At 41.1% G+C, this 12,626-nt stretch overlaps 1 protein-coding gene across 6 annotated transcripts in view; it reads right to left on the reverse strand.

The window, feature by feature from the left end:
- The window catches only part of nid2a (nidogen 2a (osteonidogen)), a 77,218-nt gene extending 68,891 nt beyond the window's left edge, over positions 1-8,327 (reverse strand). For all 6 annotated transcript variants that reach the window (XM_070544204.1, XM_070544205.1, XM_070544207.1 and 3 more), the window contains exons 1-3: positions 8,038-8,327; positions 6,182-6,367; positions 5,913-6,029 (exon numbers count right to left, since the gene is read on the reverse strand). In XM_070544204.1, the coding sequence (XP_070400305.1) occupies positions 5,913-6,029; positions 6,182-6,367; positions 8,038-8,244 (510 nt within the window). In that variant the 5' untranslated portion in view covers positions 8,245-8,327. The remainder of the gene's footprint in view (positions 1-5,912; positions 6,030-6,181; positions 6,368-8,037) is intronic.
- Positions 8,328-12,626: the final 4,299 nt, after the last annotated feature.

A 12,626-nucleotide genomic window follows, 5' to 3' on the forward strand; every position in this document is an offset into this window, starting at 1 on the left:
TTGCTGGTTACTTCTGCTCAACAGGAGTCTAAAGGAATTTGTTTTTCAGGGGTTATGAAAGCTTTATGTTCAAATCAAGAACAAATGCAATCAATGCTGCTTCACCTGAAAACTAAAAGACTTTTTATCAACCAGCCTGATTAAATACCTCATGTTACTCATGCCTTAAGAAACCCAAGTCTGTCTGAGTCATTTCATTAAACCCTTGTGGGTTGTCCACAGCTAACCTGACTCTCTTCCACAGCATGGCGACAAAATAACAGGTTATGAAAAATGAAGTACGCTCCGAGTTTCCTTTATGGCAGGATGGACACAAGCCAAGAGATGCCTCTTGTGTTTCTGCAAACCCCAGAAAAAACAAATACCACTAAAGCCAACAGTGAGATGCAGGTTTCTTATTTTTTCCACATGCAGATTTCAAATCAATGCGAGGAAAAGGTACTGAAGCTGATCTGTAGCAGCAATCTGGAAATATGCTAATTACAGTAGTGGCAGTGGCTCATGGGAGTTTAACCCTTTCACTCCCATACTGAGAAAAGAGCTATTCAGACTTTTCTTTTTCTGTAATTCTTGTCACGTTGAGCAAAACATAATTAGAAGATCAAGGTAATAATAGTGTAAAAATATTCATTTAAATATATTTTTTCATTTAAATATTATTGTAAAATGATGCATTCTAATGATGTTCAACAATCTATTTAAATTTTCCCCATAGCGTTTATAACTTTTTCACTTAAGTATTTTTTTTAGCATTATAAGATAAAAAAATAGAATTCCTCCTTTTAAATGGCTGACATGCTAGCTAGATAATTCTCCAACTTCCTGTAGCCGTTAGCTGTGTTGTATTGCTAACACTAGCTTGTTGGTGTGAGGTCCTCCGTTACAGTTTCTGTTAGCATGTTTGCTTATTTAAAAAGTCGATCGTTGTTGGCTTGCAGTGTTCTTTAACCACCACATGGGGGTGCTACAGCTCAGACCATTCGCTCTAGTAAACGAGATTAAATATCTAAATGGTTTCTTTCTCTGTGCTATGAAATCCTAACCTAGAAACCTAGAGAGACAGTAGCAGAAGCAAAATGGTTTTGCTCTCCATGTCAGTCAAGCCATGCTCCATAAGAGCCTCAGCAGGTCTACCATTGGCCTGAGTAGTATTGTGTAATGCCATTCACAATACCATTGGTTTTGGTGGGCAGGATGATGCAATGGAGAAGAACAACAAAGATGACGACGGTTCATTAGAAACGTCTTTGGCATCAATATTGGACGGCTTGGGCTTTTCTTTGAACTAAAAGCAGATAAAGGTACCTTATTTAGAAAATGAATGAATTAGCATATTTTTCAACAGTGTAATGATTTAAATTACGTGTTATTTAATAAGCCATAAGGCGCAGGATTCCATAGGAAATATGAAATCAACCTTGTGGATCTGTGGGGTTATTTTAAACCAGAAGATTGGAACTTTTTAATGCAGGGATTAGATAACAGCTTCGTATTCACTCAGAGACAACAGAAGAGAGAGAGACAAGTTTAAAAGTTTAAAATTGTATTACTAAACAAATTAAACTAGACTAACTTTTACTAAATGTATGGTGTCACTAAGGTGAATGAGACGGAGAATGGTGTGATGTGGAATGTTGTTCAGAACCAGCAAATCTGAAGAAGCGATTAGTTCTGATGGGAATTGAAGGTGATGTCTTCGCGCTAAGCTTTGGTTAGGAGATTCATAAACACAGTCAACGCCATTTCGCCGGCCTACATACCCTTAGCGGAAGTCCCCGTTAGATCAGCAATGTCGAGGTCCAGCTTGACCTTTTCTGGAACCGAAGCCAGTAGGAAAAGCAGCGGTTGCTGACCAGACCAGTCTGTGAGATACTTCCGGGTCACGACGATTTTGTTGGGGTCTAGCGAGACCCAAACCTGGGTCTTGATGGATCAGCTTTTATTCTGAAAGGAACCGTTGAAGCGGTTGGAACAGCAACAGATTTTATCCAGCTTGTCGTTGGTTCTTTTGGCTGAAGAGGAAAGTTACGGATTGGCCACTCCGACAACTTCTCTAGAACGCTTTGAACTGGCGTTAGAGATGACGTGGGCATACTGTAGTTTTATACTTCGGATGTTTTGGTTTATGGTCGAATGAAAAGATGACAGATTTACCAAACACCACCAAAACCAGGCCTCCGTCACATCTGGCAGATTCTGATTGGATCAGTGAAAGTAATGTGTCATGTCTTTTAACGCTACGTGATATCAGTCCTAGTGGAACATTTAAAGTTGTATTACTTAATATATTCTATAGGATTATAATAAAGTAATTCATATTTTGATTTGCATGGCGGACTGCCCCATTGACTGACATCCGCAGCAGTGAGTTGATACCTTGAAAGACAACCGTAGATTCCACCCCACGACTGAGATCTGTCTATGGGCCGTGGCCAGACTATATATACACATGTATAGGATGGCTTGCCAGGCTACTGAAATCCAAGACATCTGGAGTTGTGTTGAGAAGGCAGCAATTGGTTAGCTTATCAGATCCAACAACAAATCCGTAGCCGTTTTTACAAAACTATGTCGTCAATTTGCCGCAACGCTGAAGCGGCATCTGGGAGCCTTAAGTCGTTTATGAGTGGTCAGATAGACAGTTACCGCCATATTACTACCAAGTGAGGTGGAATGAATTCTGCAAAATTCGTGTTTTGCCATGCAGGTATGGCGCGTTCATAAGACACAACCTTATGTTAGTATTACGCTGATTTTCCGGCATGGTGTGTCTTGTAAAAAGGGCTTATTCCCATTGACAGTGAGCTTCCCCGGGTTTCCCACATGTATCTGTTAAGATACAAACATGTTTATGCCTCCAGTGGAAAACTGGGGTAAAGAAGGCCCCTGCTCAGGACATGACGGAACACCGGCTCAACTTCGATCCTCTCCCACATATGCAAACTCCTCAGCTCATTGCAGCCAATCAAGGGGTGGCTGGGTGTGGCCAGCAGCAGCTTGTTTACCATAAAGTATCTTTCTGGAGTTTTCTACTTTCAGAAATGATGTATGATTTTTCAGAAATCTGTAAAAGTGATTATCTTATCATGTACTGTGATATAATGTAAGCAATATGTCTTTTTTTTTGTTGCTAAGCACACCCCCTGCCCGCAGAGCTCTGTGCAATAGGAAATAGTGTCAGCCAGAACTAACCAATAGCGTTAAACTACCGCTTACCTGCTTCAAATTTAAGGAATACCTCAGCTGATGCAGAGTTGATGAACTTTTCACGGACGAGTAAGTCTCTAAAATATTAAATTATGAAAACACAACATGACATGAGAATAATACTTGTGAAAGTACGTGTTTTAGCTCTGTCAGCTACAGAAGCACATTTATAAATAAAAACTGAAGTTGCCATCTTAAAAAAAACAGACCCAGAGATTATTTGTGTGATATGCTTGTCAGCCACTAGATGGTGCCTTCAGATAAGAGAAATACTTTGGAAAGAGACTTTAAACAAGAGCCTTGAATTGGCTCATTCTGGAAGGTACTAAAATTGTCAAGATTAGAGCTACTAAATTTGCTTTACATGAGAGAGATTTTGTAAAAAGAACTTCATGAACATGTTTCGTGTAGTCCACAGACCTATTATAACTGGTTTAAAAAGACGTATAAGTCCCATTTCATTTAGTCTACTCCTGCGTTCTGTCTACGCTAAGCTAACAGAGGTATCTACTTGGTTTAATCTGCACACAAAAGACTGGAATCCATCTTTTTGTCAAACGTGTGTAAATTTAGTGATTACAACGACGACATTTCATATGTAAACATTGTTTGTGATTATTTAAATGTAAATTAAACATGCTACATATTCTCATGTGCAATAGGATTAGCAACACACAGCTAAAAGCACAGAAGTAAACATGGCTAAAAAATGTGCACAAAGAACAACTCTGTTTTGTTTAGTCATTAACAAATCGACTAACATTATATAACAGCATGTTTGTGCTGTAAGTACAGACGTTGCTTTTCCATTCATGCTAACCTTAAACGCTCATTATTCAGGACACACAAACCCTTTTTTAGAGAGAACACGAGTCTGCCCCTTCCCCCGAAACACCACCCCATGACTCCTGATACTCAACCCTAAAAGCACACACCTCAGGCTAATCAGTTCACACACACACACACACACACACACACATAGACACACATACACATACCACCGCCAACACACCCCACCCAGCACCTCTGGCTAATCTCTTCAAAGAAAGATGCTATCAGACCAAAAAAAAAAAAGAAACCCGTTGAAGCTAATCGAGAACCCAACAGCTAAAATCTGAGGAAGCGGGCTGACTGTTTAAAAGCCACCTTTGCCCAAGTGAGGAAACATTTTGCACTTAAAGGGGTGGACACCGGTCTTCTTAATGCCTCGCCGTCAGTGGACTCAGATTTGAGGACGTCATTCTGATTTTAAAGCTCAGAGAAGACGGATTGGCAGCGGTTTATTCAAACCAAGGTCATGGTATTGAGGGAAGCCCTAAGAGGCTTAATGCTCCAGAAAAGTTTCAACGTCAAGCTTTTGATCAGTCAGGAAGACCGTCGTAAGAAGAGAAGAACACTGATGATAGGGTGGGATGCTCTCAGCTAGAAGGAGCCCTGGGGTTTTTCCTTAAATCCACTCCCTTCATCCTTCCATCCCACATGTTGCTTACCAGGAACTACAAAGTCCTGTTTGTTGATAACTCCAGTAGGCCTGGGTCCACTTGGACTCCTTCCCAGATAAAGCTTGTGAGTTAACTCTTTCTAATAGATCTACAATCTATAAGTTCCACGGAGAGTGGGGATTTAGAAGGTTAAAGGTCATCTCTAACAGGTTCAAATTAATCCCTTCCATTAAACTTCCCAAGTACATCCCTGGAACACATTTGCCAAGAACGGTTTTCAATTTGTAAAGAGTTTATTAGCTGGGATGCATCACAGGGAAGGAAACATGAGAAAGGAGGGTTTTCCTGAAGGGGAATAGACAGGTGCACAATGTGAAGCTGGCCTGGCTCACTTATTGCACCGTTTATCATTAGAGCAACAGCTGAAGCGGGAGGACGCATCTGCCAAACACCTCTTGGAGGGAATTCTTTTCCTCTGGATTTCTGCCATCTTGGTTTCTATGACTTCCTATTAACATTTCTAGTATTTAATACAATTTCTGGAGGCTTCCCCCCATTTCTGCTGTAAGGATAAATCCTTGGTATTACACCAAAGACCAAAAACCAGTAATATTCAATGAACTGCAAAAGAATGACCATGATTGTAGCATCCCTTACAATGTCAAACCCATAAAAATACAGCCAGAATTCCAGAAAAGGGAACAAATACTTGCTACACAAACAATACTTGGTCTGTAGCCCAAAGGTAAATAACTAACCCAACAACAACAACACACTTCCTCCTTACATCCCTAAAAAACCCATCCAACCATGGGAACCTAACTCAAAAGCCGGGGCCATATCTTCAATCTTTCCCAAACACAAAAAAAAAAGCAATAGCAGTAATGTGCTGAAATTTGAGAAACTTAATAATTACTGGCCAACAATGATGGAGGGGAGTAACGGTCAATGCATGAGTGGACAAGGCATGCTGGTGTGTGAGCTGGAGGAGGGGATAATGAGTTTAGAGGAAGGGAGGCACTTTGATGACTTTTAAAGAAGACCTCTGACCTTTCAAAAGGTTTAGAGACAGATTAGGGGCAGAATTGGGGGGGGGGGTAAAAATAGACCACACTCTCAGTTTGATGTTATTACAACTAATGCACGTCTTACAGGAATGTGGGACCTTGCGTGTCACCAAAAACAAGCCACACGATTGATAAATACACAGTCGAATAATGTGATGGTAAAGCGCAATTTGGGCAGTATCGTCCGCTGCCTTACCTTGTTTGAAAGCTCAGTGCCTTGAGTTTGGTCTTCATAAGCAGCGACATTCTCCCATGTTGCTACGACAGCATGTGTGGGTGCAAACTTTGCATCGGGGAACCCGCGACGTACCTCCTAGAGGAGTAGACGAATGGATGAGCGGGAAAAAGGAAAGAGGACAATGGATTGAACTGATGGATGAAGAACCAATGACAGGAGAATCAAAGTTAATCAAAGGACATAAAGGTCCTGAAAGGTAAGCCAAACAGTCTGTTTATGTGACGTACCTGGGCTACTCTGTTGAGTACACTGGGTGTTTCCGTCACTCGATAATAAATGTGCCCTCGGCCTCCACTGGTGTCGATGTCAGCCAAAAATGGAGCCACAACTGGGAAATCCGTTGGGAATCCATCATCAACGTATTGCTTTTCCATTGGTAGGTCCTGAGCTGAAATGATGCCATTGGTGGCCACCTGAAGCAAGAAACAAAGTACAAAATGATTGAGTGTATGACTTTGGCATCTTCCATCACCTCCAGGAACAGCATAGTGCAAAGGGCATCTGGGTTTTATTTGAGTTTATATGTCCACAACATTGTTACATGTTTAATCTAAAATCTATGAAACATTCTTCCACCCTGAACATGTTTTTATCTTATTATTTTTTTAAATAATAATAATAATAATGCATTTAACTTATATAGCGCTTTTCTAGACACCCAAAGACGCTTTCACACACTCTCACATTCACACACTGCTAGTGATGGTAAGCTGCTTGTAGCCACAGCCGCCCTGGGGAGGTCTGAAAGAGGCGAAGCTGCCATTTGGCGCCGTCAGCCCCTCTGACCACCACTAACACAGGCAAGTTGGGTGAAGTGTCTTGCCCAAGGACACAACAGCAGGATACCCCTGGTGGGAGCTGGACTCGAACCCATGACCCTCCGATCATGAGGCAACCCGCTCTACCACCTGAGCTACTGCTGCCCCATTTTTTCCATGTCTCTTTATGGCCTTTAATAGTCCGCTGTGATTGGTCCAAAATGGGGTAGGGGGTTCAATTTCTCATTATAGTTCAAACATTTTTAAAACTTTATTTTTGCACATGTTGAACTTTTTCCAATTTCTAAAACTGTTGACGGACGACGGAGGTCCTGTACTCGCTGCTTCAGATAGCTTTGTAAAATGTTTTTTTCTTCTCTGTTTATGAACATTTCTTCTTCCACATTTGTTTGATAACTTGGCTTAAGTACTGCCATCATGCCACACGACACCCACCCGACCACAAAGACATCCTAATTCACAGACAATTTTAAAATTAAAATTATTTTGTCAAATTCCACTTAGCACACCTGGGCTTCCGTACAGTCTCTTCTCTGCTTTTAGAGCAGCACTGTATGTCCACATACAGTCAAATGAAATATTTGTTCTAAATAGTTGATGTCTACATTTGTTTGATACAAATGTATTAGGCTACATAGGACTTCATATTTATATGGTAGCTTATATGGATTTTATTAGGATAAAATCATTTGGGTCTCGTAATTGAGAATGTCAGTTATATGCTTATTATAAAATAACAGACCTTCCTTCCACAAGGAAGTTTTACCTCCAGAATAAATCAGAATCAAATAAAAAATTTCTAATTTTTTAGGATTTTTCCCCAAAAATGTATTGTTTCATTTACTATTATTTCAGATTATTCTAAATCTGGCAAAAGCATGTATCAGGTCAGAGATGAAAAAGAAAAAGAAATCAGCATCAGCCCTCTAAACCAGGATCAGTGCATCTCTGATATCTCTGCAGGATTTTGAATTTAGCTGCTAAACCAGACTTTTTTTTTCTTTTTGCAGAAGAAGAAACACTTTGATTGAAACCAAACACAGTTTATGATTTTAATAACTACAGTAAACGTGTAACTATGAAAATGAGAATCAGAAGATAACATGTGACCAACGCAAAATGAAGTTTTAAATTACATTTTTAACCATGTCATTAAAAAATTCTAATAAATTGTACTAAATAAAAAATGTTGCTGTAATCAAAGTTTGATTTTTTTTAAATTAAAGTCCTTTAAATAAACACATTGAATGATGCAACAACCCCAGACATCAGCTGTTGAGTGAATTAAGTCCTGAACTACTTACATACAGCTGATGGAAGGGGGTGTCATAGAAGTACAGGGGTCTGGGCAGTGTGAGCACTCGGGATGTCTCATCGTCGCCTTCTGCTAGAATTAAATCTCCACTTAAAGCTCCATAAGAGACCAGGTCAGTCCGGTGGAGAGCTGAAACCACGCACACGCCGCAGCTCCAGTACAGCAGAGCCGCAGCCAGCACCGACCCTCCGTCCATGTCCACGCCGAGGAGGGAGCTCTGAGTCCGGGGCACAAGCACGCAGGGGAGCAGCAGAAAAGGAGGAGAGCAGTCCGATGACGGTCCTGCTGCTCCGCTGGAAGTAAGTAATGGGGCGGGGGCGGGGTCAAGGATGTTAGGCTCGACCTGATTGGTCACTGGCCGCATGATTGACAGCTGGCCAGAAACATCTGGCTCTTATTAGGTGAAAGACAAATAGAACATTTTTCATCCGGATGTGAATGTATCTATTTCTAAACACACACACACACACACACACACACACACACACACACACACACACACACACACACACACACACACACACACACACACACACACACACACGCACACTGAAAAAATATTTACAAGAATAAATTGGCCAACAGCTTGAGGAAACTTTAAAACATCTAAACTAAGTAAACGTAATCGACTTTTCACTATAGATCTTAACTAGAAACACTGACGTCAGAAAGCACATCAGACCAAGTCTGCCATCTAGTGGTAGCAACGCCACACTGCTGCACCCAAAATACCGCCTTTGAAGCAATTAACTAAATAAACTGTATTTACTACATGTTTTTATCCTATAAAAATCACCAAATACAGGATATCTAACCTAAAACCAACATTAATAAGTGTTTTATACTTTTTTACTTATTAAAAAAGGGATAAACAAATGTGGTGGACCAGCATCAATACAGGTCAAGAGGTCAACGAGAATATATTGACTAGTGCTCATCAAGGTGTAACATCTAGACGATCTCTGATCATCGAAGGATCACATCACCTCCCAGTCCAAAGCATGGCATTGGCAGCATCATGGTTTGGTGATAGTTTAGCATAAACGCTGCCCTAGTCATTCATAAAACCAGAAGATTCCCAACAACCGTGACCCGCTAGCAGGAATGCAACCCACTAATGTCTGTTAGTCCTCATTCTTGTCACACATCCTCCACGTTTTGCTCAAATATTTGCTCAAAAAATGGATGTCATCTCGGAGAGAGTCACCAGACGGTATGGACGGGTTTAAAAACCCAAAATTGGCTTCACTGAAGGACTGGAATGATCAGTTTAAAGACTGAAGGCAGAGAGGAAAATTATCTCAGCCTGACCCAAACAAAGTCTTGTTATCTGAAACTGACGCCCTGGTAGCCTTGAGCTGCTAGCAAATAAAACCCCCACGAAGGAATGCAGACAGATGCTGTGAAAACCCGAACCCCCCCCTCCCCCCCCTCCCCCTCGGATTGGTGGACTTCAGCCTTGCGAGGTCATCAATCTGCAGGAGTCAATGTGCTCTTCGCTTCTCCCAAGATCTCCCTCCCACCTGTGACTGTACAGTGGATGAGCGCCGTAGATGGCTGCTCTCGCTGGGGGAAACAGGATCCCAGCCCCCCACCCCCCCACCCCCCACCCCACCCCCCCCCCGCCTTCCTATTGGAGTCTCATGTTATGTTGTGTTGTCTGAAGTCTGTTGCATATCTGTTGAGCTGTTTTTTTGCAGAGCAAAGCTGCCCTTCTGGTGGAGGGTAGCTCTGAAGTGCCTTTTTTTCCCTCCACCTGAACCAATCCTCATGTAACCCCTCTTATCTTTGTTAAGGTAGCGCGACTCGGGTTGCGAATGACCAATTCTTGTCATGTGTCTTGCCCATGTATGTCTGATCTCTGAATTGTGTGTACTGAAACTCAAATTTTCCTCTGGGATTAATAAAGTATTGATTGATTGATTGATTGATTGATTGATTGAAATATACAGCCTGGTCCATCCATCAATCAGTGCTGAGTCGTGTTTTGTATGGTAGAAGTCTCCTTAACACTTGGTTAGTGTCTAAGAATGTGAAGCTGCGTGGCATTCCTGCGGTATATTTGTGCTACGATTCCCCGTGCCAGCATGAAAAAAGTTTTTATAATTTTAAAACAGTTCAGATTTTTTTCTTTTTGTCCTTCAGATTAAAACAAGATGTTAGCCTTCTTTAAAGAATCTCCTACTGAGTGCCGTTTCAAAGTAACCACTTCCTGTTTTTCCAGCTCAAATAGCTGAAGGATCCAATCACAAAACGGCTTTTTTATTCGACTGTTTTGATTGTTTTTTCTGTTTCTCTACAGATTTAGCCATGATTTCAGGCCTTAGCCTGGGTCTGGGTGGAGTTTAGGGCCGGGACTTTACTTTCTAAAAAAATTAAAAAAAAAAAAACAATTTAGATGATTGTTTTTTTCTTTTCAAATACGAAAGTGACACACTCATTTAACACTTAATGTAAACTGTTGGACGACATGGTAGAGGTTTGAACTCCGACAACAATCCACAAAAAAAAAACATTATTTAACTTTGTGGTTTTTAAGCGTTTGTGTTTCTGATCCTCCTCCAACCACAGATACAAACCCACAGCAGGACTCTGTTCCAGAACAAGATGCTGATTCTGACCAGCTTCCTTTATCTTTTTGTTGTTACAATTCAACATTCTGACCAGATTCAAACAGTGGCACTTTTAAAATCCAACTCAAACAAATAGACGTAAAGAAAAGTGTGTGTGTGTGTGTGTGTGTGTGTGTGTGTGTGTGTGTGTGTGTGTGTGTGTGTGTGTGTGTGTGTGTGTGTGTGTGTGTAGAGTTGGGGACAGCTTACATCAACAGGACCAGGAGTATACTTGAGCAATCAGATATTACATAAGTTAAAATATGAGGTAAATGAAATTTCATTTAGAAATTGATCTTTTCAATGAAATTTGGATTTTGAAACATGATTATTGTGAGGGAGATTAGAAATTTACAATTAACAGGATGACAAATGAACAAGTACACTTCAGGTGTTGTACTTGTACTAAACTGTCCTCAGGCTCCAGCCTTGTTTTATATTGATTGTATTAAAACAAAGAAAACAATCTGAAGTTTTTTTTTTTTAATTACCGGTCCGGCCCACTTGGGACTATTTCCCTCAATGTGGCCCCTGAGCTAAAATGAGTTTGATTCCCCTGCATTAGAGGATGGGTACATGGTGGTCATGAAGGGATGGACATGGTCAGAAACAATGCTCAGGGTTCCCGTGGCATTTAAACCATGTCCAGTTGGCACTAAGGGGCTTAAAGTATGCCAAGAAAACATCCCCCACACCATGACACCACCACCACCAGCCTGCACAGTGGTGACAAGGCTTGATGGATCCATGTTCTCGTTCTGTTTACGCCAAATTCTAACTCTACCATTTGAATGTCTCAACAGAAATCCAGACTCATCAGACCAGGCAACATTTTCCAGTCTTCAAGTGTCCAATTTTGGTGAGCTGGTGCAAATTATAGCCTCTTTTTCCTATTTGTAGTGGAGATAAGTGGTACCCGGAGGGGTCTTCTGCTGTTGTAGCCCATCCGCCTCAAGGTTATGCGTGTTGTGGCTTCACAAATGCTTTGCTGCATTCCTCGGTTGTAACGAGTGGTTATTTCAGTCAAAGCTGCTCTTCTATCAGCTTGAATCAGTCGGCCCATTCTCCTCTGACCTCTAGCATCAACAAGGCATTTTCCCCCCACAGGACTGCTGCATACTGGATGTTTTTCCCTTTTCACACCATTCTTTGTAAACCCTAGAAATGGTTGTGGGTGAAAATCCCAGTAACTGAGCAGACTGTGAAATACTCAGACCGGCCCGTCGGTCACCAACAACCATGACACGCTCAAAATAGCTTAAATTACCCTTCTTTCCCATTCTGACCTTCAGTTTGGAGTTCAGGAGATTGTCTTGACCAGGACCACGCCCCTAAATGCATTGAAGCAACTGCCACGTGATTGGTTGATTGGATAAATGCATTAAGGAGAAGTTGAACAGGTGCTCCTAAAAATCCTTTAGGTGAGTGTATTTCCGACTTCTGGTGTTACAGCTATACCTGTAGTTACCCACAATGACCAGAAGGTGGAGACAAAGACAGGGCAGAATCCTCTGGCGGTTCAACTGCTCTTCTTTCTGTACATATGTTCAAATACTTCTTTATAAAATGTTTATTAGTAAGTACTGGAACATAAATGTAACCAAAGACAATCAAAATAATCTATTTTTTCTGGTTTTTAAGTGTGTGTGTGCGTGTGCGTGTGCGTGTGTGTGTGTGTGTGTATTATTTAAAGTTTTATGACGACAGATTTACATGCTAGGACTAATTTGCTTACCACTGATTTGAGAGAGAAACATCACTAGCAAGTCAGATATCACACATCAACTCATCTCACTTTACAAAAGCGTTTAAAGACAAGGAGAGAAAAAAGGATAATCTGGGAAATAAATACTGGAGACAGATGGAATAAAGACCTGGGAACAACAGGAATAACAGAAGGAAAGAGGGGAAAACAGGATTGTTTTTTCATGCCACCAAAGCAAAGGATGTTAAAGAGGCAGGAACA

Source organism: Nothobranchius furzeri, chromosome 14 (genome assembly GCF_043380555.1).
Source record: "Nothobranchius furzeri strain GRZ-AD chromosome 14, NfurGRZ-RIMD1, whole genome shotgun sequence".
NCBI classification, from domain to species: Eukaryota; Metazoa; Chordata; class Actinopteri; order Cyprinodontiformes; family Nothobranchiidae; genus Nothobranchius; species Nothobranchius furzeri.